Source organism: Paralichthys olivaceus, chromosome 16 (genome assembly GCF_024713975.1).
Source record: "Paralichthys olivaceus isolate ysfri-2021 chromosome 16, ASM2471397v2, whole genome shotgun sequence".
In the NCBI taxonomy this organism is placed as follows: Eukaryota; Metazoa; Chordata; class Actinopteri; order Pleuronectiformes; family Paralichthyidae; genus Paralichthys; species Paralichthys olivaceus.
Genome location: NC_091108.1, coordinates 14,261,200 through 14,286,537, shown reverse-complemented (window position 1 = coordinate 14,286,537; position 25,338 = coordinate 14,261,200). Strand labels below are relative to the sequence as shown.

Below are 25,338 nucleotides of genomic sequence, written 5' to 3'. Positions count from 1 at the left end.
TAAACCTTTCATTTAAAAAAAAAAAAGGATGATATTCTTACGAACAAACGTCTGCAGGGAATGTGCGTTTGCTTTCTGAATGTAGTGGGGGCAGAGAGGATAATCTAGACTAAGATTCGCAAGCATGCACTTTGGCATTCACAGATGTAAATCGGAGGTGTAGGTTTATTTTTTATGCATTCACCTAATTTTTCTTAAGCGTCTGCAATGCATCATTCAAAACATTGTCCATTCAAGAGCGTTTTCGAAGTGATTGCACATCAGGCCTTGCAAACCAGGCCTGTGGTTATTTCGATTTGGGCGTTTTGGTAAATTGCCCCAGATAGATTCTTACTCCTGACATAGAGAACCAAACTTCCATCCACCTTCCTGTCGCCTTCGTCCTCCCTTGCTACCTGCTCCATCTCCTCACGTACATCTTTTCATCCCGTCCAGAGAGGTTAACATGACCATTGTCCTCGGATGGTCCACAAACCACAGATGTCGTACTTAATCTGGAAACCCTAATCTCTCTCGTCCTTGCTCCCTGTCTCTTGCAGGATTTTTATTCTTTTTTTTCGTTTACATCTCAGATGACCAGGCATGATACATTGTTTTGATATTTTACTGTGGACATTATAATCCAGTAATTCTGATTTTTTGCAATCGAGTGTCTGATGAATTTGGTTTATTAGAACCCCTTACACCAATCCCTCCTTCTGAAACTGTTATGTTGCTGCTATATAGTGATATTTTCGGTTTTCTGATTGGCATTTTATTGGGCCTTGCAATCATCTCATTGAGACAATATTTGTTACGGTTACATGGATTGACCTTTTGCTGTATGCAGATATGGTATGATCGACTAGAAAGAGCATTCAATTATTCGTGTTAGGTGGTGTTTGTTGGTCTTTGGTTGCTCAGTTGACGGTCCATTTGGTATTCTCATGCAGAAAAATCTCAAATATATCTAAGGCAACACAGAGCTGCCTCTTTTCTCTCCTAGGACAGAGGGAACTGTTGCAAAAGGTTCCACTTCTTTCCGAAAATTCTGGTTGCCCTACAAACATGGTACAGGTCTTAGTTTCCTTTGCACGCTCATTCTGCAAAAACCCTGTCTTCACCATTTTGCCTGGATTTCTTCAAATCCTGTTAATTGCACATGCTGTTGTGAGTTGAACGGATGTTAATTTCACAGTAAAAACTTCTTGTTCCTGTGGAAACTGTGATGCGCCAGTAAAAGCTATGAGTGTGTGAATGTAGAATGGAGGGAATGGAGGCTCCTGTCCAGGGACCCAGTCTGCTGTTGGTTATGACGCAGCAGCATCATCCGATCTCTCTGTCCTAACCGAAGACTGCACAAATGCATTGAGCTGCTGCAGTTCGCCATTTTCATGCACCGCTTTAAGCTTCGTTTCACGTAGATATGGGCCGCTTTACTTCTGGCTGTTTAATTAAATCGAATTCACCGTTTGTTCTTATTTTTCACAGTTTTTATTATTGAAATTTTCAAACATTTCTTGCCCTCTTTTCTCAGTTTTTTTGTTTTTTATTCTGTGCAGGTCGGTCATAATCCCTGTCCGGAACATGTTGGAGCCTGAGAGAACCCAATAGGATTAAAGACCATCCCACTCCGCCACTTGTCTTCCAATCAGACCACTTCATTTGACCGCGGAGAGCCAGCAACACAGGGCCCTCAACTGGCAAAGACTTTTTTTTTCCTTCCCCGGCTGCTCCAGTAGCACCCAGCCAGCAGGTTTCCGCTGCTTGAAAGAGCATGTTGCCAACGTTCTCGCTCTGCTCCATCATCTGGCTCAACCGGGGAATCAAGCTGAGGAAATCGCACCAGTCCACCAACACCGGTCAAGTCTGAAACCGCTGCAGCCACAGACACAGCAGCAGCAGAACGCCATCTTATCGACTTTTTGAAAATGCTTCTTAGCTTCGGGTGACTCCCCCCTCCTCCCATCATCCCCCTACCCCCTCCCCCTCAAGCCAAACTAACATCCAACACCAGAATTTAGTGACTCGACAACCTTTTTGGTTTCTGAGGAGGATATCTGTAACACTTGCAGTTGCAGTAGCTCATCTAATTCTTTATTTGGTGGCCATTTTAATTTTTGTCTCCCCAACAAAATGGCGGCAGAGGGTTTTCAGTACCGTGCTCTCTACGCATTTACCAAGGACCAGGAAGAGGACTTGGACCTCCAGCCCGGAGACGTCCTGACAGTCAGCAAGGCGTCGCTGTCGTCCATGGAGAAATACCAGGAGGGCTGCGAGGAGCAGCCTGAGTGCCTGGGCTGGCTCCTTGGGTACAATGAGCGCACCAAGCAGAGAGGCGACTTTCCGGGGACTTACGTTGAGTACATTGGCCCTGTTAAGATGGCAGTCCCATCGAGTCAACCCAGGTCCCAGCGACCACTACCTGCTGCACCCAGACCAGAATCGCCTCAAGGTAAAAACTTCTTCATATAGATAACATCACCTGGCTTACCTCAGCTGTGAAGATGCACAGTAGGTCAGTCATTTTCAAATAAATTGTCAATGTTACACTGAGATAAACGCTCAGCACAAAAACTTTTACAAACTGTGAGACCACCAGTTAATATAATGTATCAATAAAAAAACCAGCACATAATTTAATTGATTTCTCATTTTGTTTGCACAGTTTCATGTTGCCAGTGAAGTTAATAGTAAAACTGTCGCTTAATGCAGTATTGCAGTGAGTTATTGATGCCAAAACCCTTACTGTGCATTTTTTACAGAAACTAACTCCACTCTCCTGATTCTCTGCATTTTTCATATTTATTTTTCTTTATTTTCCTACTCCACTTTCTACTCTGTTGTTTGTATTCAATTTCAATTATTTGTTTGTTAGCCTCAAATATGCAGAAGATATCCACTTTGAAAGGTTGACAGATTCATGCAGCCGTTTGTGCCTTTGTGAATATGGATTTTCTGGGTTTGTCTTTATTCGTCTGAGGAGGTGTGGAATTTTAGACGTAGGCTTTTTTGCAAATAAATATATTTTTTCTTGACCTTATCTCCATAAGGAGAAATGTTTCTTTGAGCTCCCCATCAATTTGAGTTTAAGATTTTTTTCAAACAAGACCATTAATGTGAGAGACACCAGCTGCAGATAACATTTTCAATCAAAAACCTTTTTGCATTTTGAAGAGTCTTTTTGATTTTAAGAATTGAGGAGTCATTGAGCTTTTTATAGAATATAGATAGGCACAATTATAATATAGGACCACCATTATCTTGTCTCTCAGTCAAGATTTAGGGTTATGCACCAACCATTGATTAAATACTGAAATCAAGATATTGATAATCTGGGCAAACTGGACTATGTAGATATACATCTCTCAGTATAGAATATCCATCAGCCAGTTCAGCCAAGCCATAGTATAATGGTTGACATGGGTCAGGGGTCAGGTTGGAGGAAAATACCTGTAAAGAACATAAACCACATTAATTGGAAGTGGCTTAGACGTGTCCCATGGAATGAGTCATAAGCCTCACGTCTTCGTACGCACAGCTAACCAGACTGACTTCCTAATAATAAAGAGCTAATCCATCCACCCACTGGACTCTCCTGTACAGGTCGGCCTTTCACTCTGTCTATCTGTGTCTCCTTAAATTCAGCAGTAACATGTGGATGTTAAGAGGCATCTAAACTGCATCTGGGCTTATCTGCACAAAAATGCCTGCCGCTCTTTCGTTGAACCTTTACTCACCCTATGGGTTAAATGATTGTGCAGGCTGGAGGGGCTGTTTTCTACTGTTAGAACCAAGATACAGATATAAATGGTAATTTTGGCACACAAGAGTTATACCTGTTTACTTACATTTCAAGAAAAAGAAATGTTTTAATGGGTGTGTTTGTATTTTGTGCACATTTAGTTTTTTTTTTCTTTCTGAGAGATAAGTGTTCTGTTCTTTCACACCTCTCTTCACTCCTGTGACTTTGGGAAAATAGGCACGTCTGATGTTTATTCATGGTGGTAAGTGCCTGCTTTCAGCTACGACGGCGTCCAAGTCAAACATTGACATGGCGTGGATTGGTCGACTTTAGCGAGCTCAACTTCAAGTAAAACCTTTTGATTTGTTACCACAGTCTCCCAAGATTTCCATCATTTTTTGCTCATTTGCTTTTTGGCTTCGGCTGCTTGATTTATTGCTTCCTTGTATGGGATGCCAGGAGAAAAGATGCGTAGAGCCAAGACAGAAAAATAAAACTTTTTTTTATTATTCTACATATGAAACCATACATTCCCCTTCTGTCAAAGGCTGTTTTCTCTCCCAATTCCCCCATGCTTTTTTATGACAGATGGGCTAAGTACCACTGTGAGCACGTAGGCTGTGAACTCTGAATTACCTCTGGTTGAGCCAATTGGCTATTCATCGAGTACAACAAAGTACACTGAGCCTCATTCAAATTCATTAGCTGGAATTCATTTCTGAGTATTTCTCTCCGAAAACTCCTAAAAAGCACAGGATATCATTGCTGCAGCACAAATGTATCGAGCATTCTTATCAAATAGGATTTCTATTTGCCAAGAGAAAAATACAAATTTAGGTTGAAGGGAATGTGTCTGTGAATAAAACAGGCCTCCACTGTCTCCGGTAGAGGAAGGTGAGCGGAACAGTATCCTCGCACTTTGACAGACAGTGAGACAAACCAGTTGGGCAGCAGGCATTTGTGTCTGATTTGGTAAGAAAGGGGCAGAAGAACTAAGTGAACGCCTGAAAGTGAGGAGTGGGAAGTGAGGTGAGAGGTGTGGGGGGGTTGGTGGGAGGTAATTTTACAAATATCATCTTCATGTCCCTAAAGCAACAGAAGCCCTGGTCATTGTGTGAATAGAGCTATTGTTAGTGTGGCCCATTTACTATTCACATAAAACATTTGTTGTCAACTGGCAGAACCAGCGCCTGGTGGTCAGGAAAAGTTGACCAAGTTACATGTTTAATCCCGGTGTCTATATTTCAATGTACAGCTGAATGCGTCATTCATTTCCTCATCTTAACTGCAGTTATTAGAACACACAACTTTCTCAGCAGTTTGTTTGCCTCTTGGAAGAAAAGAGCTACTGATGCAGTTGTCAGCTGCTTGCACTTTGAAATACCAGAACAAATAGCATGATCGTGGATAAAATACAGCAAAGTAAAGAAAGCTGTCTTTTAATGCAGAAACCTGGTTACTGTAAAACCCACATTCACATGCAGCTGGTTGTTTATCAGATTTCAGCTCAGCCCCCAACAATACTTCAGAGCCAAGACTGAACATTTGAATTCAGATATTAATATGTTATGTGAAGACTGGCCCTGTTGTGACAGAGCAGTTTCTCTCCCTTACTGTAGTAAATGTATACATGTTAAATTATATTTATACAAATGTATTTTGTTTTAAATTTCAGGCTTTTGGATTTTATTGTTTTTGACACAGCTACAAGAATGGCATGCAGTCGAGTGCATACATCTGCCAAGGCACGACAGTCTGCTTATGAAACCACATTTAAATCCCCTAGATCCAGATTTTTATTTTGATCTGCACCAAATTACACACAATCAGTCCCATAAAAAAGATTTTTTCATGAAGTTCCATGAATTATTCTCTGTGAAATCAAGGAAAATATAGTATTGAACGGCAACAAAATTGAATTGCTTCTTCCCTGACATATTCCACATCCTTTCAATAAGTTTCATGGTGATCCGTCCAGTCATTTTTGTGTAATCTGCCAAATATCAGACAAATGCTGATGAAAACATAACCTCCTTCACTGCTGCTACTGTGATGTTCAGCCTGCAGTCTTTGTCGTGCAAATACACAAGTAAAACTCATCAGAAAGTGTAGACAACATTTTGCCAAAAAAATTGGCCTATTTTCCAGAAATGTTATTCTTAACCAGGTTTTTCCTAATCCCCTATCCAGTTTCAGGAAACCAGGTTTCTCATTTGCATTTTAGAAATCAGGTTACTGCAGTATGTCACCAAGACGACGACTACTATAGTTCATGTAAATGTAAAAAAAACAATGTTTTTCTGAAGTAGCAAGCAATATAAATAATGCATATTTCTTCTGCATGCACCTACACTTTTGTAGATTTTGCATGTTTTATTTTTGGGTTTACATAATTGAAAATGTAAAAAATAACATTCTGTGTCAAAGTAAATTTTGTGTTATTTTTTTCTTCATTTCTACTGTTTTTAAGGTTTATCAGAATGGATTTAGTTAAATTTATCATCATCGCATTAGGTGCATTTTGCTTTGGCACAACCAAGAGATAAATTATGACTAAAAATCACTTCCAGTCCTCAGATTCAAATGCATAACATTTCTAAACTTGCTGCAGAAATAATTCTCCAAACCCAGAGAGAGTTTTTTTCTCTTTTCTTCCTCCTGCTCTCTCCTCTCTTTGGCCTCACTTTAACTGCCTGCTGAAGTGAACCATGGCTTGGCATTTTCGCAAACTCCTCCCTCCGTATCCCCCCCCCCCTTCTCTCCCTCTTTTTTTGCAGCCTCGCTCCCTGATTCACATACACGTCTGATACTGTCTCTGGGCAGCTATAAACCATGTTAGCACGGCCAGTTCTCAGAAAGGAGAGGCCTCCGCTCACCCTCCACTCCCTGTGCCTTACCAGGAAAACACTTTCAAAGAACCCATGGAGGGGCTGCGAGAGGAGGGGAGAGGGGAGAAAGAGAATGGGAAAGATATGAAGGGGCTGGAAGGGAGGGAGACGAGGACTACAGTGTAGGCCAAGGCCACCCTATCCAACTGCAAATATAGGAACCAGCTGTATTATTTCTTTTCTATTCTGACGGTTGTATTATTCTCCTGGACTTTTGTAGATTTAGCATGTTGCAATTTGCTGAGCTATAGGATTTAGTTTTGTTTATGGTTCTGTTTATTTTCTTTACTGCCAGAAAAGGAAGCGAGAACTCCTTCAGGCATGATGTTGTCTCAGAAAAAGATGAATGGCTTTAGCAAACCAGAAATAGAGTAAAGTATGTTTTGTATAGTTGACAATGTGCATTTTTTCACTAAAATAACATGCATAAAAGACTCAAAGGTTGTGTGAAAGCCTGGCACAGAGAGAGACGTTTACAGAGGGATCACAACACACACTTTTGTTCCTTAATTCCTGAAAGTTATTTATAATTTTGCATTTCTTATGTACACATGAAAAGTGAATTCAGTGTCTTGAAGAATGAGAAAAAAGTGTTTGTGAGAAGTCGCGCACCCAGCCAGTGGCTGTGTGAAGTGGGCGTGAATTTCCGACTGTCGAATTTGGAATGTGACAAAAATTAACGCCCTGACTCTGATGTTGGAAAGGCTTTGAGACGGAGTTCAACAACTCGACAAGCATACTGACCCATCTCTCCTAGACTGTCAACACTCAGGCCGGTTGCTATGAAGCCATGTGCACAGTTATAGAAGACAATTTCCCTGTTTCTACAGTCTGAAACTACAACTGAAATGTACTAATATGAAGACAATTGCAACACAATATGTTATGTATATTGTTTTGTTATGTTCTTATTGTTTCCTAAATGTTCTCAATGATGTTCAAATCCAGACAAATCTACAATTTTATTCAAGGTAACAGGACGTATCAATTTGGTTTCATATTAAATGTGTCATATCCACTTAAAGTTGTGGCTTTGCTGCCACTGTTATAACTTCTGGGGCAAACGACGTAAGGTCAAGAAAAAAATGCGCCGCTTGTTAGTTAGCTAGTTAGTCAGTCAGCTGTTTTTTTCCTTCTATTCTTTGTATTAGTCACTAGTAATGGATCACAAATATTCATTATCATTTGTTGCATAATATGAATAAAACTTAAATACTCATCCATGAACATGACTTGTCACGTCAGGTAGATTTTCATTGACGGTCGTGGTGAAGACAGTAACTCCCATGATCCCACGCTGTTTCACGACGTCATCAAACTAGATCTTTTGTTATTGTTTTGATTAAGAGGCCCAAGTTATTTAAACGTTTAAAATCAATGTATAGACATGTTAACATTTGCTCACCAAACAATCACTCAAGTTGTCGCTTACATTGTGAATGTCCATTCCAATGGAACAATAAAGCTACCAACTTTGAAACCTAATAGCAAAGTGACATAAGCACAAAACTGTCAATTATTTACAACTTTCAATATTACCTTGCTAAAACAAGCCTAATATTAATGGGGTCCCTCTTTAAAAATATAATGAGAAAAATTAATTCTCATATTTGTTAAAATAAATCCATAAATTGACTCTCATTGGTTCTTTTTTGGGGTTAATATTTTTATTAGCATTTTTTATTTTTGGGACCTGGGCCCATTTCAGATACAGCTTCAGTATGTCTTTTTTCTAAAATCTCAATCATTCTGCTCTTACTTGTTATATACCATGTTTCTGCATTCATATATTTTCTGAGTGGAGCGGGCAGGCCCATAAAACCAGACCTGACGTTGGTGTGTGTGGGGATCACCTGTGTTTGACTTGGTTGCAGGGTCTCACTCTACACGTGTAGCTTTGAAGCATGTTGTGACAGAGGAGTGGATGGTGTGCCTGGTCATGATGCATTGCCTGTCTGCATAGTTGGGATGCAGTGAAGACATGTAGCAGTGAAACCTGACCAGCAGCATACACACTGTTACACACCATCCGTGAGCCAGACACCAACTGGGCCTGTCACCACTGCACACAAGGAACACATGCTTGAAGTAAACGGCATGGGTCAAAAATGTTCCAGCAGATTTTGTTCTCGTTTGTAGATGCATGTGTTTATTTGTAATTTAGCCCTTAATATTTATGTTCCTTTGGAGGCCGAGGGAACCCTGGGAACTCAGAGATAAAAATGAACACCTTTAGGTGTAATTGAAAACATTCAAGTTAATCTCATTATAGAGTTTTGGGGATATTCCATTCACTCTAATGGAAATCAGAACTTGGCAAAGCCAGTACTTCTACAGCTAATAGAAACCAAAATTACTCTGAGATAGAAAAGTTTCAACAATCTCCAGTCAATATTAATCATTCTGCTAGTTGTTGGACATCTGTGTTTATTCAGCAACGAAATTGCGCATACTCAACCATGAAACCATACTTCCATGAAATCTTGTGGAGGGATGAATGCTGACACAAGGCAGAACCCAGATATTAGTGCAGATCCAGATCAAGGGATGGAAGTTTTTTTGTTTTGTTTTTTATCATTGTTGATCTGTCAGAGAATAATTCATGGCTCATGATGAAATAAATCAAGCATGTTTACAGTTCTACGGCACTTATATTTGTGTGCTTGATCCATTTAAAAATCTGTATTGATTGAATTTAAATGTGATTTGTTATGGGGGCTGTTGGGCCTTGGTGGAGGAATACACTCCACTGAGTGCCATTCTAGTTTAATCCTAACTTGCCTAAAATCTGACGTAGATATTTCAGTGTACATAAAATCTTTGACCCAACACTGATTTGAACACATGGCAAATGATAATTAGTTGTGCCACCATAAGTACTGTTCAATAATTTCACATAATTTACACAAAACCAGTACAAATCCACAGTGTTGGAGTTAAAGTGAGTAAATTCCTGAGAAGTAATGCGACCAGTGAAATCCTGTGAATACATTCACGTCGTTTCTCTGCACCAGGAGAAACTTCATTTTCTGACAAACAGCTCCAAGAGGGAGAATGCAGCAGAGCCAGCATATTACATAAGAACACTGATGCAGAAGATACAGAGCAAATCATTGGCTTTGCATAGTTTTCCCTCATCCAGTCTTATTTTGCCTTTAATCTGCTGCTTGCCTTGGACTGAGCGAACGATTCAGCGTAAACACACAAAGACAGAATCTGTAACTTTCATCCGACCTTCGCACTCTCAGTGTTGTGTGTAGACGACACACACTACACGTGACTTTGTCGGGTTCTCACTCACACAGATGTTGTGGAAGGACTCAGTTTGGTCAGAATTGACTTCCTGTTAAGAGTCTATCTAAGCTTCACTTTAGGAAAATTGAAAACACGGTCTTAAGATTTTGACTGTAAAACAATGAATCCATGTGATAGAGACACGTGTAGCAGAATTCACTTGGCAAAGTGTGAGTGCAAAACTACTCTCTCTCTCTTTCTCATGCTTCTTTCTATCTCTCCATCTTTTCTCTCTTTCTGTTGATCCTATTGGCTACGTTTCAGGACATGTCAAGTCATATGCCTGTCTCTGAGCTGTCTGCCAAGGAAGTGGTTCTAATTGACTAACAAGTTGCTGTTACTTTATCTCTCTCTTTCTCTCTCTCTCTCTGTCTCTCTTTCCCATATCTTTCCAAAACCCTCGAAGTCTCCAGAGCTCCAGCTGCCTTGCCAGAATAAAGAAACGACTCCCTCTTTGCACGAAAGTCAAAGTTGGACTCATTTTCATTTTGAACACAGGAAGAAAAATATACAAGTGAAATAAATTGTTTGAATGTAGGAGTGAGAAAGTTTGCTCCTTTGAAAAAATATGGAAATCCATGCTCTCTTTCTTGCAATCTGTTGGAACGTGTTCATTTCTGTGTTTTTTTAGCCTATGTATTTTCTTAATTCTCAGTTTCATTTGATTTCACTGTTTCATAGCCTGCAGAACATTATATGAGTTTCATGAGGATTGGATTTTGCTCTCTTGTACTGAATAATTAATACATTCTGCTTTCTAAAGCAATATCATTTACATTGTGCTGTGTGTGTATTTGTGACAGTCCAGTCCAAGGTTTATTTTCTCTGACAATTGCAGATTAGAAAACTGGCATAGAAATATTTTAGTAATGATCATATAGTGACATCCGGCCTATAGCAGAGTCAGGTCAGAAAATGCTTGTGAGTTTTGTGATTTCATACCAAATGTTTTATTTTAAACCTTGGTTTGGGATTGTTATTACAATATTTGTCAAAATTGTTTTGCACATCCAGAAGAGAGATACTGTGATGAGGGGGGAGGGGTCTGCCAGTCAAAATGGCCATCAGAGATCAAGATGAGGTAGAGGTGTGTCTGTGTCTCTGTGTGTGTGCGTGTGTGTGTGTGTGTGTGTGTGCGCGCGCATGCACATGCGAGTGTGCATTTGTGTGTGTGTGTGCACTATCAGGCAAAGTTTCCATGTTTAACCCGGCAGGCATGAAGAAAGAAAGAGAGAAAGGCAGAAGAAAAAAAAAGAGAGTTAAAAAAAAGAATCTATGAAAAACCTAAAGTGAAAGGGAGAAAAAAAAGGAAGGAGCAGGAGAGAAAGTCCTGCAAAGAGCAAGAATGCAATAGAGTGAAAGAGAGAGAGTTCACAGTACAGAGGGAGTGGGGGTTAGAGAGACATCCATGGAGACTGAGAACAAGAACCAGAGAGAGCGAGGGAGGTGGGGGTGGTGGGGTGCCGGGGACGGAATGTGCTGACGCGGCGTTTCTTGTTTGAACTCCTCAAATTAATAATCAGCAGCGGTTTAGCCGAGCTGTGCCAGGAACAGGAGCCTACTGCCAAGCCCCGGCCAGGCCAGGCCCTCCCTGCTCCCAGCGTTACCCCCACCCCCCCCCTCATCTCACCCAGCCTCAAACCCCAGCTCACAGCACACTGCTCTGGGGCCGAATAGGAGGCGCTGCCTGTCCTGGTCGGGCCGGGTCTGGCACACTGCCACAGGGCTTTTGCTTGTTCAGGAGTTTTGATTAAATCCTTTATTGTGCTCCACTCACGCAAAGAGCTAAGGCGAAACACCGAGCAGGACGGAGCGGTGGATAGGAGAGAAAGCGAGAGGGGAGAAAAGAAAAGGGAGAAAAAAAGGGAGGGAGGGAAATGGGATCTCTCCCTTTTCCCTCTTGCTTTCTCCCTTTCTCTTTTGTACTGAAAAGATGTTTGATTTAGTCTTTGGGGAGATGTGAAGTAGATAAAGTTTTTCTTACCGGCCATCAGCAGTTTTTTGTGGCCTTTTTATTTTCACTTCTTTGAATAATGCATATTTTCATTCTTTTGTACGTTAACTAAATTGCTGTGGGTTTATTATCGTTTATCTCATCAGCTAGACTTCCAGACTACAAACCAGCTCAATAACGTGCTTCACACGCTTCAGTCCTGTTTTAATTCTCTTCAGGAGGTTTTGTTTCATAAAACTCTGCAAACTAACTCTCACGCTCTCTGGTTTTTGCCAAACAGGTGTGCTTTTTGCAAGAGTGACTCCACCTCATCATATCATTTGTGTTCTTCACAGATTGTAGATCGAGTATCAGCTTTAAACACGCTCTGTATCTCCAACTGCTGCTAGTTAACTGTACCCTTGTCAGTGCTGCAGCACCCCCATGGTCTCTCAGAGGCTTTGTGCCAGAAGTGTAACAGTGATTTGTGTTGTTGTTTCAGCTGTTTCTGTGCTGGACCTGAGCGAGCAGTTCACACCGCCTGAGACGGCTCCCCCAGCTCTCACCAGCCTGATCCAAGCCATAGAGAAGAGAGGTATATCCATGTCAGCCTGCCGTCGTATCCGTCTGTCTCACTGACACCCTGTCCGCCTCCCCGCCTTTCGTCTATGTGCGACTGTCTCCCTCCCGCCATCTGGCTCTTGCTCTCTCATGCCAGCATTTGCACAAGTGTAGACACACAGACATGTGAGTGAAGTCAGACAGTCAAACAGATGTAGAGGAGAACGTGCACACACAGGACCGTGCGTACTCTCAGGACCTCCTCAGATGAATGGAGACTTAATAAAGTTTTTCAACATTGATGCATAATGCGGTTTTAAGTCAGAGCAGTTTTCATTGGCCTCACTGAGAGTCCTGCACAGTGGGTTTGGTTCACACTATGTTATTAACAAATAGAGCTCAGTGGGACTCCATTCACAGTTTTTCCTCTTTTTTTCTATCTACCTTCTTTTCTTTCTCTCTTTATTCAGGGCTTTAACTAAAGATTACATTCAGTTTTTATGATATGAACATGATTATGTCAAAAACTTTTAAAAGATACATCACAGTTTCTCAGGGGCCATTATTAAATCTTCAAACTGCTGCCGACCAACAGTCCAAAACCCAAATATACTCAGTTACAACAATGTAAAACCAAAAAATATTTGGCGTTTTTGCTTGAAAATGATGAATCGATTTTTAAGTAGCTGCTGATTAACGTGCACTTACTGTAGCAGTAACATTCAAAGTCCCTTCAGTCAGGATACAAGAAACCAACATATTTTTATCCAGGAAATACTGCAATACTCAACAGTAAGAGAAAGCAGAATGTCTGAAGTTTGAATATTTTTTTCTTGACCTTTAAGATTTCTCTGTAGCCGTCTCACCGCCTCTGGATTATTGGTGTCAACAGATCACTCTAAAATCAAGCATTTTGTGAGCTTGTAAACTTTTTTTGAGGATACTAAATTTCTGGCATTTTCATTGTGAGCACATGTACGTACTCTAATCCTGTGGTGTGAAATTAGGTCACAGCTTTAGTCTGTTCATAAAGTTATTAATGCCACTCAAAAAATAAAAACTGAAAGGAGTACTGCAGATAATCAGATCCTCCCTGTCGTCCTTCTGGTCGAGAGAAATCCACCAAAATGATTTGTTATACAAGTAAAGATTTCAAAATGTCTATATTAGATTGGCGACAGGAAGCCTGCCTCTGAACTAAAATGTTGCAGCGAGACTTATTTCCCAATGTTGGATGCACACACGCTCTGACTGCATAGTTTGGTTTTCACAGCTACCTGAGAGACGGCCTTGTCTCGAGGAATTGTCTCCTAGATGCAAGCTGTCTAGACCCAGTGTTTCTAAAATGCTTTTTTGTATGGGAAATCTGTGATATATTCATTTGAGTTTTCTTCAGTTAGAGTTTCATAGGATATTTGAAATGTTTCTCTTCCTCGTGGAACAATCTGCTGAAAAGAATCTCATGACGCAGGATTTCAGATTGCAGAGTTGTTATATTTTCTGGGCTGTGTCTGGCTTTAAACCACATTTTCCACGATAAAAGAACCCAAAAAAAAAGAAATGAAACACTTAACAGAGGAACATTTGTTGGCCCCTCTCTAGTAAATATTGGTTGTAGAGAAACATTTTCAGGAGCAACTCTCCCCCCATTTGATTATTTACCTTCACTCTGTTATTGGATTTGAGACCAGAATGAAAACAGGTGACACACGCTCAGTCGTGTCCACGTTGTTGCTCACACAGTAACACCGACCAACTGGTCATAAAAGTTGTGGGTTGAGTATCTACTTACTTTTTTAAATTTGGATTTTCATTTTATTTTTCTTTCCAATACAAACAACACAGTCCAACAACATCGTCGCCAGAGTATTTATATGATATAAATACTACCCATATAAAAACATGTGTGAACAAGTTGTTTTTTTTTACAGCATTACATATTTTGAGTAAGTCCTCCCAAGATTGACAAATCACAAATAAATATTTAAATGAGTAAATTGCTCTTTCGGAGACGAGATACCAACCTAGTTATTTTTGAAAAATATATTTTCCCTTTTGTCCATCTTGCGAAATGATGTCAAGTATCTATTTCCTGATATTCCTTCTGGCTCAATATCTAAATAAAGCATTGTGCATTTGTTGCTCAATTACCTGTGGCGTGATTCACTAAGTACCTTCGCAAAGAGTATCTGCTATTTTTGTTGTAGTTGGAGTGAGCTACTGCCTAGAACGTTTTGTATTGACTCTTTGTAGTGACTGTGATACGTTTATCCATAGTCTGTGACCGAGAACTCACATGCAGTTTGCATTTCTCAGGTCTGGATTTCATGACATTGTACAGGACAGTTGGCTCCCCCTCAGGTTCAGACAGTCAGGTGTACTGCCTGAGCTCTGGTGAGTTAATTTGATACCTTATTGTTTTTTTCGGAGCATTTAACCGATTAGTTTCTGATTGTTTCCAGAGCATGCATGCTGCTTTGTACCTGTGCCTCCATATTTAATGTTAGTCAGGAAACAGCGATAGTCTACTGCTATCAGCCAGTCAGTAGCTCAATGGTATGTCTCCCCTGCCTGTTCATAATTGCCAAATGACCTTACAACCTTCAGATCATAGCCCTGCCTCTTTAAAGATCTCCTCAACCAGTGTGGTCAACGAAACAAAATGTCTAACAGGTTTATATTTAGTGATTTGATCGATTATGGTTGAATTTGCCTCTAAATGTCTCTGTATTCTGTGTGTCTTCTGGTCCAGAGAGTGACGCGATTCAGAAAGACGTGGGTTACCTCTCTGAGTGTGTCCTGCACTACCTGAGAGACCTTCCATCACCTGTCATCCCGGCCTGTATCTACCCTCACCTTCAGACTGTTGTCACGCTGCAGCAGCAGGTCCTACAACAGTCAGCAGGTCGGTCTCATCTCATGAGGAAATACTTCAAGCTGACACTTAAACATTTCAACTGTTTTATTTCTTCTCATTAGGACAGTCTTTTTGAAATGTCTTTTTAATAGACAGTTAGGACATTTTACTTACAGTTTCTGTATGTTACTGCTGATTATTATGGATATGATTGTACCATATTCTTTTACAATAAGTAGCAACATTATGCCGTCCTGTCCTCAGTTAATAGTCAGCTGCCATCAAGTCTTGTCTTGTTTGATTAATCAGTGTATTTGGAAATCAAACTGTAAACAGAAGTTTAGTTGGTTGTCTAAAAACCATAGTCTGTATATAAAGATGGACGACACATCTCCACTTTCTACTACTATCCAGAAATGAAAATATTCAGAATAGAAAGGCTGCCATCTTGCACATTTGGAACCAGTCTGTGCAGCAGCAGTCGAGGGATGGGGTCGTGGGCGCAAGGTCCCATTGATGCATCAAATAACTTATTAAAACCAAACTTATCAGAAACATTAACACAAAGTCAGTGATAGGTACATAAAACCACAGAAAACATTTTTGAGAAAAATTAATTTGAAGTGTATTTGGTCCATGCCCCTTCCACTAACATGGAGGAGGTGGGATTTATAACGCAGGCAGCCACCAGGTGGTCATTGGGGTACTTTGGGTTTTCTTTTGGGGAGCTCTCAATTCAAGACTCAGCAAGAGGATGTCATCATACATGTTTAACTGAAATCAGCAGCTTTCTGTAGGAACATATACAAAAAATATACATTTATCAGTATACGAACCCACTGTATACTCTGTAGAATAGTCCTTTAAAAGAAAAACTGAAGTTACATCATTCCTGACTGCTCTAAATCTAATCCAATTAATCCTGGAAAACAAATTAAGTTGATCTGTGTTGATGTGAAGAGAAAGACAACTTTCATTGCTTCAGTGGCTGTAATTGAAGTAAAAGAATTGCACTAGGCCCAAGCTGAGTGTTGTTTGCTGGTGATCGAGGTCAGTCGCATGTTAGCGTTGAGAGAGTAGAGTTAAGTGTCGGGAGAGGATGAGCTCACTGTGGCATGTTAGAAATGCTTCTGATTCTCCTTTGTACAGAGGAGGCCGTGATTTCATTACAGATATACACTGTATACTAGATCTATTTACAGAAACATGCGCAGACCTCATTGACCATGATTGTCATTGCTTGAAAAAGACCACACTCTAGATCAGATTAAAGATATAAGGATGTTTTTTTAATAGCTTTACTGACATTCCTGAGATTTGATGTAATTGTATAATTGTGATTGTGTTTATTTGATTCACTGTTACAGATGGTGCAGTCGCTGGCAGCCATGACAGAGAGGTAAGCCTGGTCCTTGAGAGCTCCACCGCCGTCCCTCTCCACAACCGTCTCACCCTGCAATACCTCCTCACACACCTGGCCAAGGTCACCCAGGTGCAGGCCAGCAATGGCCTGGACACACACACACTGGGAATGATCTTTGGACCACTGCTTATCCGGACAGGCCCCTCTACTCCATGGTACATATTTCTTTCTGATATACATAAACAAATGTGAGAGTGTGTGAATTTGAAATGATGAAGAGGGATCAGGGATCTTGGAATTTTCTCTTCTGTTCGGCAGTTTTTCTAGATGAGTGTACTAAATATATCAGCCATTGTATGTCAAACTGTTGTGGTTGATTGCTCCATAGGTTATCACTTGATGAGAAGTTCCCTGCCCTAGTGGTGGAGAGACTGTTGATAGAAAGAACTATGGAGCAGGACCTTACTCCTCCAGGTGACTAGAATGTTTATTTTACCCCATAGCACAATAGCATATAATCTGTTTATCAGACAACTTTATACTTGTTTGCAGTTTCCTGGTGAGTTATGTATTGACTGGTTTTATTTTCTGTGTGTCTATGTGCGTGTTTCTATGTAGTTCTTCCAGCAAAGCCAGTCAAGTCAAAAATGGCCCCATCAGCCATGACGGACACAAGCAGCCTGCTGAATGATGCTGAGTGGTACTGGGGGGAAATCTCCAGGTAAAACCCAAAAGTGAACTGTAACTGTTAAGAGAGCAATTGATCAGAGTTAATGAGGTTTCCATCCATTTCAAAGTCTGAGACCTCACCTGACTTTCTAGATGGCTGGATGTTTTTTGATCACATAGACACTCAACAGTCGAGCAAAGCTAAGGCTAATGCTGCTGTTTGAAAAACCTTCAGACCAAGTAATCAGACCATACAAAAGGTCTGTCCTCTTGGGCATTTATTAGATTCTGACTGAAATTGCAAATTTTCCCAAAACTACTGTATCACTGAGGTAATTATATTACTAATGATAATTTGTCATCTTTTCATTCCCATTCACTTACCTTAGACTCTTTGTGGAGGCCCACCAAGTATTCTGTCTTTGACAGAAAGGGTAGCTTTAAGCCATTAATTGCAATATATAAGCTTTTGATAGCCACAAGCTAAGGACCTGTCGTTAAGGAAACACACTGCAGGAGCACAGGCCCTCTGAAAATTCATTTTTGACCTAGGAGGGACTATGGGTGGAACCACTTGATATTTTTAGTAAATAGGATTATTGTGTGCACTAGCAGCACAACATACATGTAAGAACTTACAGAAGGCCTTGTTTTGTGGTTTAGTATCAGCTGAGTTAGTGTTAATGAAATGAATATGTTGCTTTGTTTGCAGAGAGGAAGTGAATGAGAAGCTGCGAGACACTCCAGACGGCACCTTTCTTGTCCGTGATGCCTCAAGTAAACTAGAGGGCGAGTACACTCTCACCCTCAGGTAAAACAGCACTTCTTTTTTAAACTGTATTTCTGCAAACTGTCATACTATCTCCAGTCTATGTAAAAGAAAAACTAATTTTCATTCTCATTTGGCTTCTGTCTCCCCCTGCAGGAAAGGGGGGAACAACAAGCTCATCAAGATTTACCACAGAGATGGGAGGTACGGCTTCTCGGAGCCTCTCACCTTTCTGTCTGTAGTGGAGCTCATCAATCACTACCGCCACGAGTCTCTGGCTCAGTACAACGCCAAGCTGGACACCAAGCTTCTCTACCCGGTCTCAAAATACCAGCAGGTTTGTGATGCTGCAGATTTTAAAGCAGTTTGTTGGTTGCTGTGTGAGTCTTCAAATTCACTTCCCAAACATACACATTTGTATGAATGACAATTATCACTGTTTGAGTTGTGTTTTATTGTTTCAAGCATCAAATTGGTGATGTTGCTTTCACCTGCTTTTTGCAGCTGGTTAAGGAGAACAGCATCGAGGAGGTGGGAGAGCAGCTGAAAGTTTATCATGAGCAGTACCAGGAAAAGAGCCGCGAGTACGACTCTTTGTATGAGGAGTACACACGCACCTCACAGGTACGGGTTCAACACACAGAGTCACATCAACACACACAAACAGGGAATGTGTCGCACAGTGTTATGAATCTTACTTTTTAAGTTATAAAAATCATAGACACATGAAATATATCCTGAAAATAAGATGAAACCTGGTTTTAGCCAGAAAAGAATAAAAATATACTGGAGCTATACAACCATGCACATAGCAACAATTTCTTAAAGAATTTATGATAAAGATTAAATGTGTGTATAACACCAACAGTCGAGGATAAAAACAATGTGAAATCATGTAAAATGAGACAGCACACAAAAATAGAATATGCTTAATTATAAACAAGTAAATTGTTTAACATGCTAGATAAATATATATCAAATAATATGAAGATTAAAGATGTTGTGAGAAGCTTACATATTTTTATGATGTTCAAAGTTGCTGTGGAGAAATTCATACATAAAAATAATTGTTGAAGACTGTACACACTCTACAAAAGCATTAAATATTAAATCAAATGGACTTTCACAGTTTTTCTCCTTCTCTCTTTATTCCACAGGAGCTGCAGATGAAGCGCACAGCCATTGAGGCCTTTAATGAAACCATCAAGATCTTTGAGGAGCAGTGTGAGACTCAGGAGCGCTACAGCAGAGAGTCTTTGGAGCGGTTTCAGCGCGAGGGCAATGAAAAGGAGATTCAAAAGTACACTTATGTTTTTTTTTTACTGAGCTGTAAATCAAGCTGCTAAATATGTGAATTGTTAAGCATTTAAAGGACACATTTATATACATCATTTTATTATTCCCCTCAAATCAGGATCCAGAGCAACTCAGAGCGTTTAAAGTCTCGTGTGAAGGAGATCCACGACAGCAAGTGTAAACTGGAGCAGGACCTGAGACAGCAGGTCTCTGACAACAGAGAGATCGACAAGAAGATGAACAGCCTCAAGCCAGATCTCATGCAGCTGCGCAAGATCAGAGACCAGTATTTGATGTAAGAGGAATGAATCAAACATTTAGTCCCTGGATAAAATACTGTACATGCTCACCCAAACTCCAAGCACACGTATCAGAACTGGCTGTCAGCGATGTAATCATCTCTGGGGTGTTTTGCAGATGGCTGACACAGAAGGGGACACGGCAGAAGAAGATCAACGAATGGCTGGGCATAAAGAATGAAGCTGATGAGTAAGTGTTTGAAATGGAGGAGCGGTTCAGCAACTTGTGCTGTGATGACAGGGTGCCGTCGTATCTGCACCTATAATTTAGAGAGTGGTTGGAGCTCGCTGTAATGTTCATGGTATGAGATGTACTTCAGTTTTTGCTGCATTATTTCTGCCTTTCCAGCTCCTACTCGCTCGAGGAAGATGAGGGCTCACCCCACCATGATGAGTGTGCCTGGTACGTGGGTGACATCAAACGCACCCAGGCTGAGGACATGCTGAGAGGCAAATGTAATGGAACCTTCCTCATCCGTGAGAGCCAATCACAGAAGGGCTCCTACGCCTGTTCTGTTGTGTGAGTTTGTGTTTAATCTTATTCGAAGGACAGAAATCCACCTGAATAGTGATTATGCTTTTCCATTGATATAGATTTTCTATTGAAAATAATAATAATAATAAAGCTGTTTTCTTAATAAACTTACAAAGTTCTCAGCAAAGTTTTACACTTTCAGTTTAAAGTGATTTAAAATGGTAAATTGTTGAACTTTCTTGTGAAAGAGGGTGAATAAAGCTACCAGGGTTTTAACCACAAATGAAATGAGTTCTGTCGAAGCACGTCATGAATCACAATAGTTTTATCTGGCATCTGATTTTGGTTTGTTTTAATCAGTTATAGGTCACACTTGATTTCAAGCTCAGGCACTGGTTGCTCAGGAGCAGTTGTAGTCCTTAGAGTTTAATTGTAATATATCAGGCAGTCCTATTACATGTCATACCTGCAATTCTGTAAAGTCAGCATGCTTAGAGAGCATTCAGAGCAGCAGGATGACTGCTTGTTTGTTGTAGTGCAGCACAACAAGGATTTCTGTCGACAACATTGTGGGATCTCTGTACTTAAGGTGCTTTTGTAACTTTGCATTGTTCAGTTACATTTACACAGGGAGAAATCCCTCAGGAAACTGGCAAAGAGTAGGATGTATGACTAAGATGCAAACAGTTCAGGCTTCATGCTAATTTCTTCCATTAATAGGAATTCTGGGAAATGTAGGAAATAAGTTCAGCCGTTCCCTAATATGAACTACTGAGAATGTCCTCAGAATTGACATCATTTCCCTTTCAGTACAATAGTAAATATCTTATCCTTGTTTTCAGCGTGGAGGGTGACGCTAAGCACTGTGTCATCTACAAGACGGCCACCGGTTATGGATTCGCTGAGCCCTACAATCTCTACTCGTCCCTCAAAGACCTGGTGCTCCACTACAAAAACGTCTCCTTGGTCCAACACAACGACCAGCTGAATGTAAATCTTGCCTACCCAGTCCTGGCCTGCTCCCAGAACCAGAACCAGCACCCCAGATGAATAATCGACCGGCAGTGTCGGACGCCAACCAGGGTGGGGAAACTAAATTTTCAATCAGATGCATTGGGGGGGAGGAAATAAACATCTGAACAATGCAAGTGTTCATGTGGTTGTCGGCAGCCACAATTAAAACAAAAATCATACTTTTTTTGGCTGGAGGCTGGTGCTTCTTTCCCACACTGACCCCAGTCCAGCAGCAAAGAGCACTCCTTGCTAACAGCATGGCTTCAATATAAGCACACTGCTAGCAGCAAGTAAGCACTGTACAGTTAGCCTGGCTGACGCAGCGAGTTTTACTGCGAGGAGAATGTCAGCCAGGACTGTACAGTGTGAAATTTAAAGACACCTTCGACAGGAAAAACAAGACTAAATGTGTTGAAGGAAGAAAAAAAAGCACACGCAAATGTTGTTTTTCAAGATGGTGAAGAGGAGAGACCAGATGGGATGATGGGAAAATATACAGGGGGCACTTTTTTTTTTTTTTTGCTTTGAACACGATGAGTGTCTATAGACAAAGGCCTGATCTGTCATCCCCAGACTGCCTGCAAACTCTCCGTAGACAAAAGCCTGAGCTGTCATCCACTAAAAGGACTGGCTTGGCTAAACCAGGCTGCTCGTCACACCTGAAGGCGGCTGAGGAACCGTGGACCAGGAGGGTGTAGTCACTGGAGCCGGGGGGAGGAGGGGAGTAGGGGAGGGGGTGGAGAAACTGCTGGGGTTGTTATTTTTGGGGTTTTTAAAAAAAATGTATTCAATTTAAAGCTTGCTCAAGTGCCATAGTAATAGCTTTGGATGACCACAAGCCTGTGTCACTAGAACGAGGGGGCACGTCGCGGTCGAAAGAAGGAAGGAGAGAATGAACGCCTGTCGACATTGACAAAGCTACAGCTTTAAAAATGATCTTTATTTCCAACTGCTCCGGCTTGTTGCTCTCTCTCTCTCTCAGCGGCGCCTCCCTCTGATCTGATGAGGTACAACGGACAGCAAATAGTGTATTTCATGATAGAAGTGCATGCTACGTATTTGGTATATTGTGAATATAGAAATACTTTTTAATCACAATACACTAGATGCACAGGTACATTGATAAATGCAGTTCCACATAATTCAGGTTTCCTTCTTAAAGGAAATAGTGGAAAGAGTCCTGCATTAAACGTCTCTTTGTTTCTGACTTCTTCCTTCATTTTTCATCCTGTTTAATACTGTAGCACCTGTAGCCATTGACTTAAGGCATAACTGTTAGTGCTTCTCTTAAGTGTCTAGTCTCTATATGATAAAGACACTTGCAGGGCATAAATCTTTGTGATTATTGTATCTTCGGTACTGTATTTGCTTAGCCTCTGTTAGATTAGACTGTTGTTAGTGGTACAATGTCCTCGCAGATGTTTGTTGTTGTTTTTTTTTAAAGCAGATTTCACTCTCGGTACTTCCTCCCCCTTGTGACTGTTGGTTTAATCACAAGCTTGACTCACAGAGCTGTAGAACATAGATGTACAAAGAGAAAGCGGTTATATAACACACACATATATATATATATATATATATATTTCAGACACACATGCAGACAGTATGTGATTTTCTACAGATTAACCGCCGTGTTTCTTGAATTGTTTTCCGAATATTTGCTATCGCTCTTAGATTCTGTTCGAGGATGCACAGTATCCAGCTAATGTGAGCCAAATGAAGGATCTTTTCATGTAGCAAGAAAGAGAAAGCAGAACCGGTCGTTTTGCCATCCAGTGTGGCCTTTGTGGTCTGAGAGATTATCTAGTACGATATGCATGGAGTAGTCCTTCGTTTGGGTAGAGGTTTTTCTTTACTTGGTGGCTGATAATTGTGCATTTTGTAGAGTTTATACAGTATGGTATGTGGTGAATGCAGTAGTACTATCATACTGTAGTACTATGCACACCATACATGTATAACAAGCTTTAGATTTATAGCGCTCGGATCGGTTCCCGTGCCGTGGCAGCGAGTTTCTCCTGTTTTCCTCATGTTCATTTGGCTCGAGGTGGAGATTGTACCACCTCTGTTCAAAGCACAAGTCATTTGTGTAAAAGGCAGGATTATCCAGTCATTATTTTGTGGTCGATAAAGAGGCGTCACATGATGTCGCCTCTGAAATTGATTTTAGTTGATTTCTTGAGATGAATGAATATGAATAATCTCTCAAATTTATTACACTTTGTCGACTGTCATTGCCAAAAAGAAAAGTATTTTTGTAGAAAGTTATGAGTCGAAAGTCATTAGCAGGAGAACGTTTCAGAAAAATAATGCACTGCTTTTAAAAGTTACACATTTAAGAGTTCCATGGATTTTGGATGGATGGATTTTGTTTTTATTGAGGAGGGATGGACATTGCGGTTTTGTTCCTAAATGAGATTCTCACCCACTCAACATGTCATGAAACTCAATTATTAGTGAATAATTACGTTTCATCTGATTTCAGGTACCAAACCCATTTTCAGATCGAACTCAACCTGTAGAGGTTAAATCAAGACGTCATTGTTTTATCAGTCAGGATGAATCAGTTGTACTGTACTTTGCACAAGTAGAAAATCCCAAGAATTTGATTCTGATGCTTGTGGTTAGAGGGCTATAAAAAGTGAGGAAGATTAGGGAGATACTTAGAAGTGCCTTTAGTCATCGTGATGAGCTTGTTTCTCCTTGTTGGAGCGTTTCTCCACAAGATGGTGCCACCACCACACATGCTGTGCCCCATGGTTAAAACTTTTGCCATTTGTCTAAAACTGGCAATTGAGCATTGTGTGTGTGTGTGTGTGTGTGTGTGTGTGTGTGTGTGTGTGTGTGTGTGTGTGTGTGTGTGTGTGTGTGTGTGTGTGTGTGTGTGTGTGTGTGTGTGTGTTAGAAAGAGTGACTTGGGCCTCTTTATTGTTACATCTATAATTGTTACATATTCCTTCTCTCTCTGGTGGGGGCTGTACATTGGCTTGGTGCGCTCTCTCTCATCGTGCACACAAGCTAGCTTTCTTTGGTGTTTTTTTTAATTTCTGCTATATTTTTGAATAACACTCATAAGATAGAAATGTGAACCGTACATATCCACGTCCCAGCCGAGTTGTTTGAAGCTCACTTGATAAGCTCCAGAGTTAATGCATGCAACATTTCTCAGTGATTTGTATTAAGAGTCGCTTCCTTTGTGAACGGCTGTTCTGGTTGGGTCATCCGCCACTGCTGACGCTTCCTTTATCCAGTTTGTTGGACCAACAATTTGCGACTGCACTTCGTCTTTTCTGTTCCCCGCCCTCAGAGCAGTGTGTCTAATGCCCAACAACCATAAACTCACAGACAGTGGCAAAGCTCAGTTGTGTTAGTGTTTTATTTGGTAGTTCTCTGTCTTTCCACACAGTATATCAGGAGTGTTTTTCTTTACAGTGTACAATATATACTTTTGTTGTCAACACCTATCATGTAATTCTGATGTTTCTGACTGATTGCAATGTTTTTAGTTTCACTAAATGGACTGTGTAAACTCTTATGCAATTTTGTGTCCGCTTAGCAAACATTGTCTAACTTAACAAGACAAATAACGTGAATTTTTCTAAATGGTCAGTTCATCCAAAACTTGATATATATATTTAGACATGCAAGTAGTTTCTGAAATATCAATATTATAGTTGAGCTTTTAACTGAAGAAATTTGAGGAAGTCTGTGGATTATCCGGAGAAACCAAAACATTGTTCCTGAAAAGATGTGTTTTTGATGTTTTTAAATGTTTTAATTCTTTTACTAGCACAAACAAACATCTGTTCACCTCCATTGTCCTGTAGGTGGCAACATAGGTTCTATCCCCAAAAAACTACAGTACATGGAAGTGAAACTAAATGCATGGATAGATACCACTCAGAAAAGATTAAAGGTTTCTGGATAAATCAACCATTTAAAATATGTCTTGGAAAATCCTGCCAATGGAGCACGGTACTTTTAGTTTATTCCACATCAGGTCAACTTGTTTCAGAGAAGTCTATAAACGGGGCGGTTCTGCTTCTGTTCAAGCTATTTTTTTGTTTGTTTTTAAAAGAGAGAAGAACTGAACTTCATCACTTGTTGAGTACTTATAACACTTTCACCTGCCATATGCTCCTCACAGATGTTTAATGGCTAGAAGCAATGCAACTTCAGTAGCAATGGAACCCGAT

General features: G+C 40.5%; 1 protein-coding gene across 1 annotated transcript in view; it reads left to right on the top strand.

The window, feature by feature from the left end:
• pik3r2 (phosphoinositide-3-kinase, regulatory subunit 2 (beta)) overlaps positions 1–21,850 on the top strand; it is a 28,193-nt gene extending 6,343 nt beyond the window's left edge. The window contains exons 2-16 of the mRNA XM_069511079.1: positions 1,542–2,434; positions 12,342–12,434; positions 14,717–14,794; positions 15,153–15,305; positions 16,625–16,835; positions 17,009–17,094; positions 17,239–17,341; positions 18,002–18,100; positions 18,215–18,395; positions 18,563–18,682; positions 19,216–19,358; positions 19,473–19,649; positions 19,772–19,843; positions 20,003–20,173; positions 20,971–21,850. Coding sequence (XP_069367180.1) covers positions 2,116–2,434; positions 12,342–12,434; positions 14,717–14,794; positions 15,153–15,305; positions 16,625–16,835; positions 17,009–17,094; positions 17,239–17,341; positions 18,002–18,100; positions 18,215–18,395; positions 18,563–18,682; positions 19,216–19,358; positions 19,473–19,649; positions 19,772–19,843; positions 20,003–20,173; positions 20,971–21,178 — 2,214 coding nt within the window. The 5' untranslated portion in view covers positions 1,542–2,115 and the 3' untranslated portion in view covers positions 21,179–21,850. The remainder of the gene's footprint in view (positions 1–1,541; positions 2,435–12,341; positions 12,435–14,716; positions 14,795–15,152; positions 15,306–16,624; positions 16,836–17,008; positions 17,095–17,238; positions 17,342–18,001; positions 18,101–18,214; positions 18,396–18,562; positions 18,683–19,215; positions 19,359–19,472; positions 19,650–19,771; positions 19,844–20,002; positions 20,174–20,970) is intronic.
• The last annotated feature ends 3,488 nt before the right edge of the window (positions 21,851–25,338 follow it).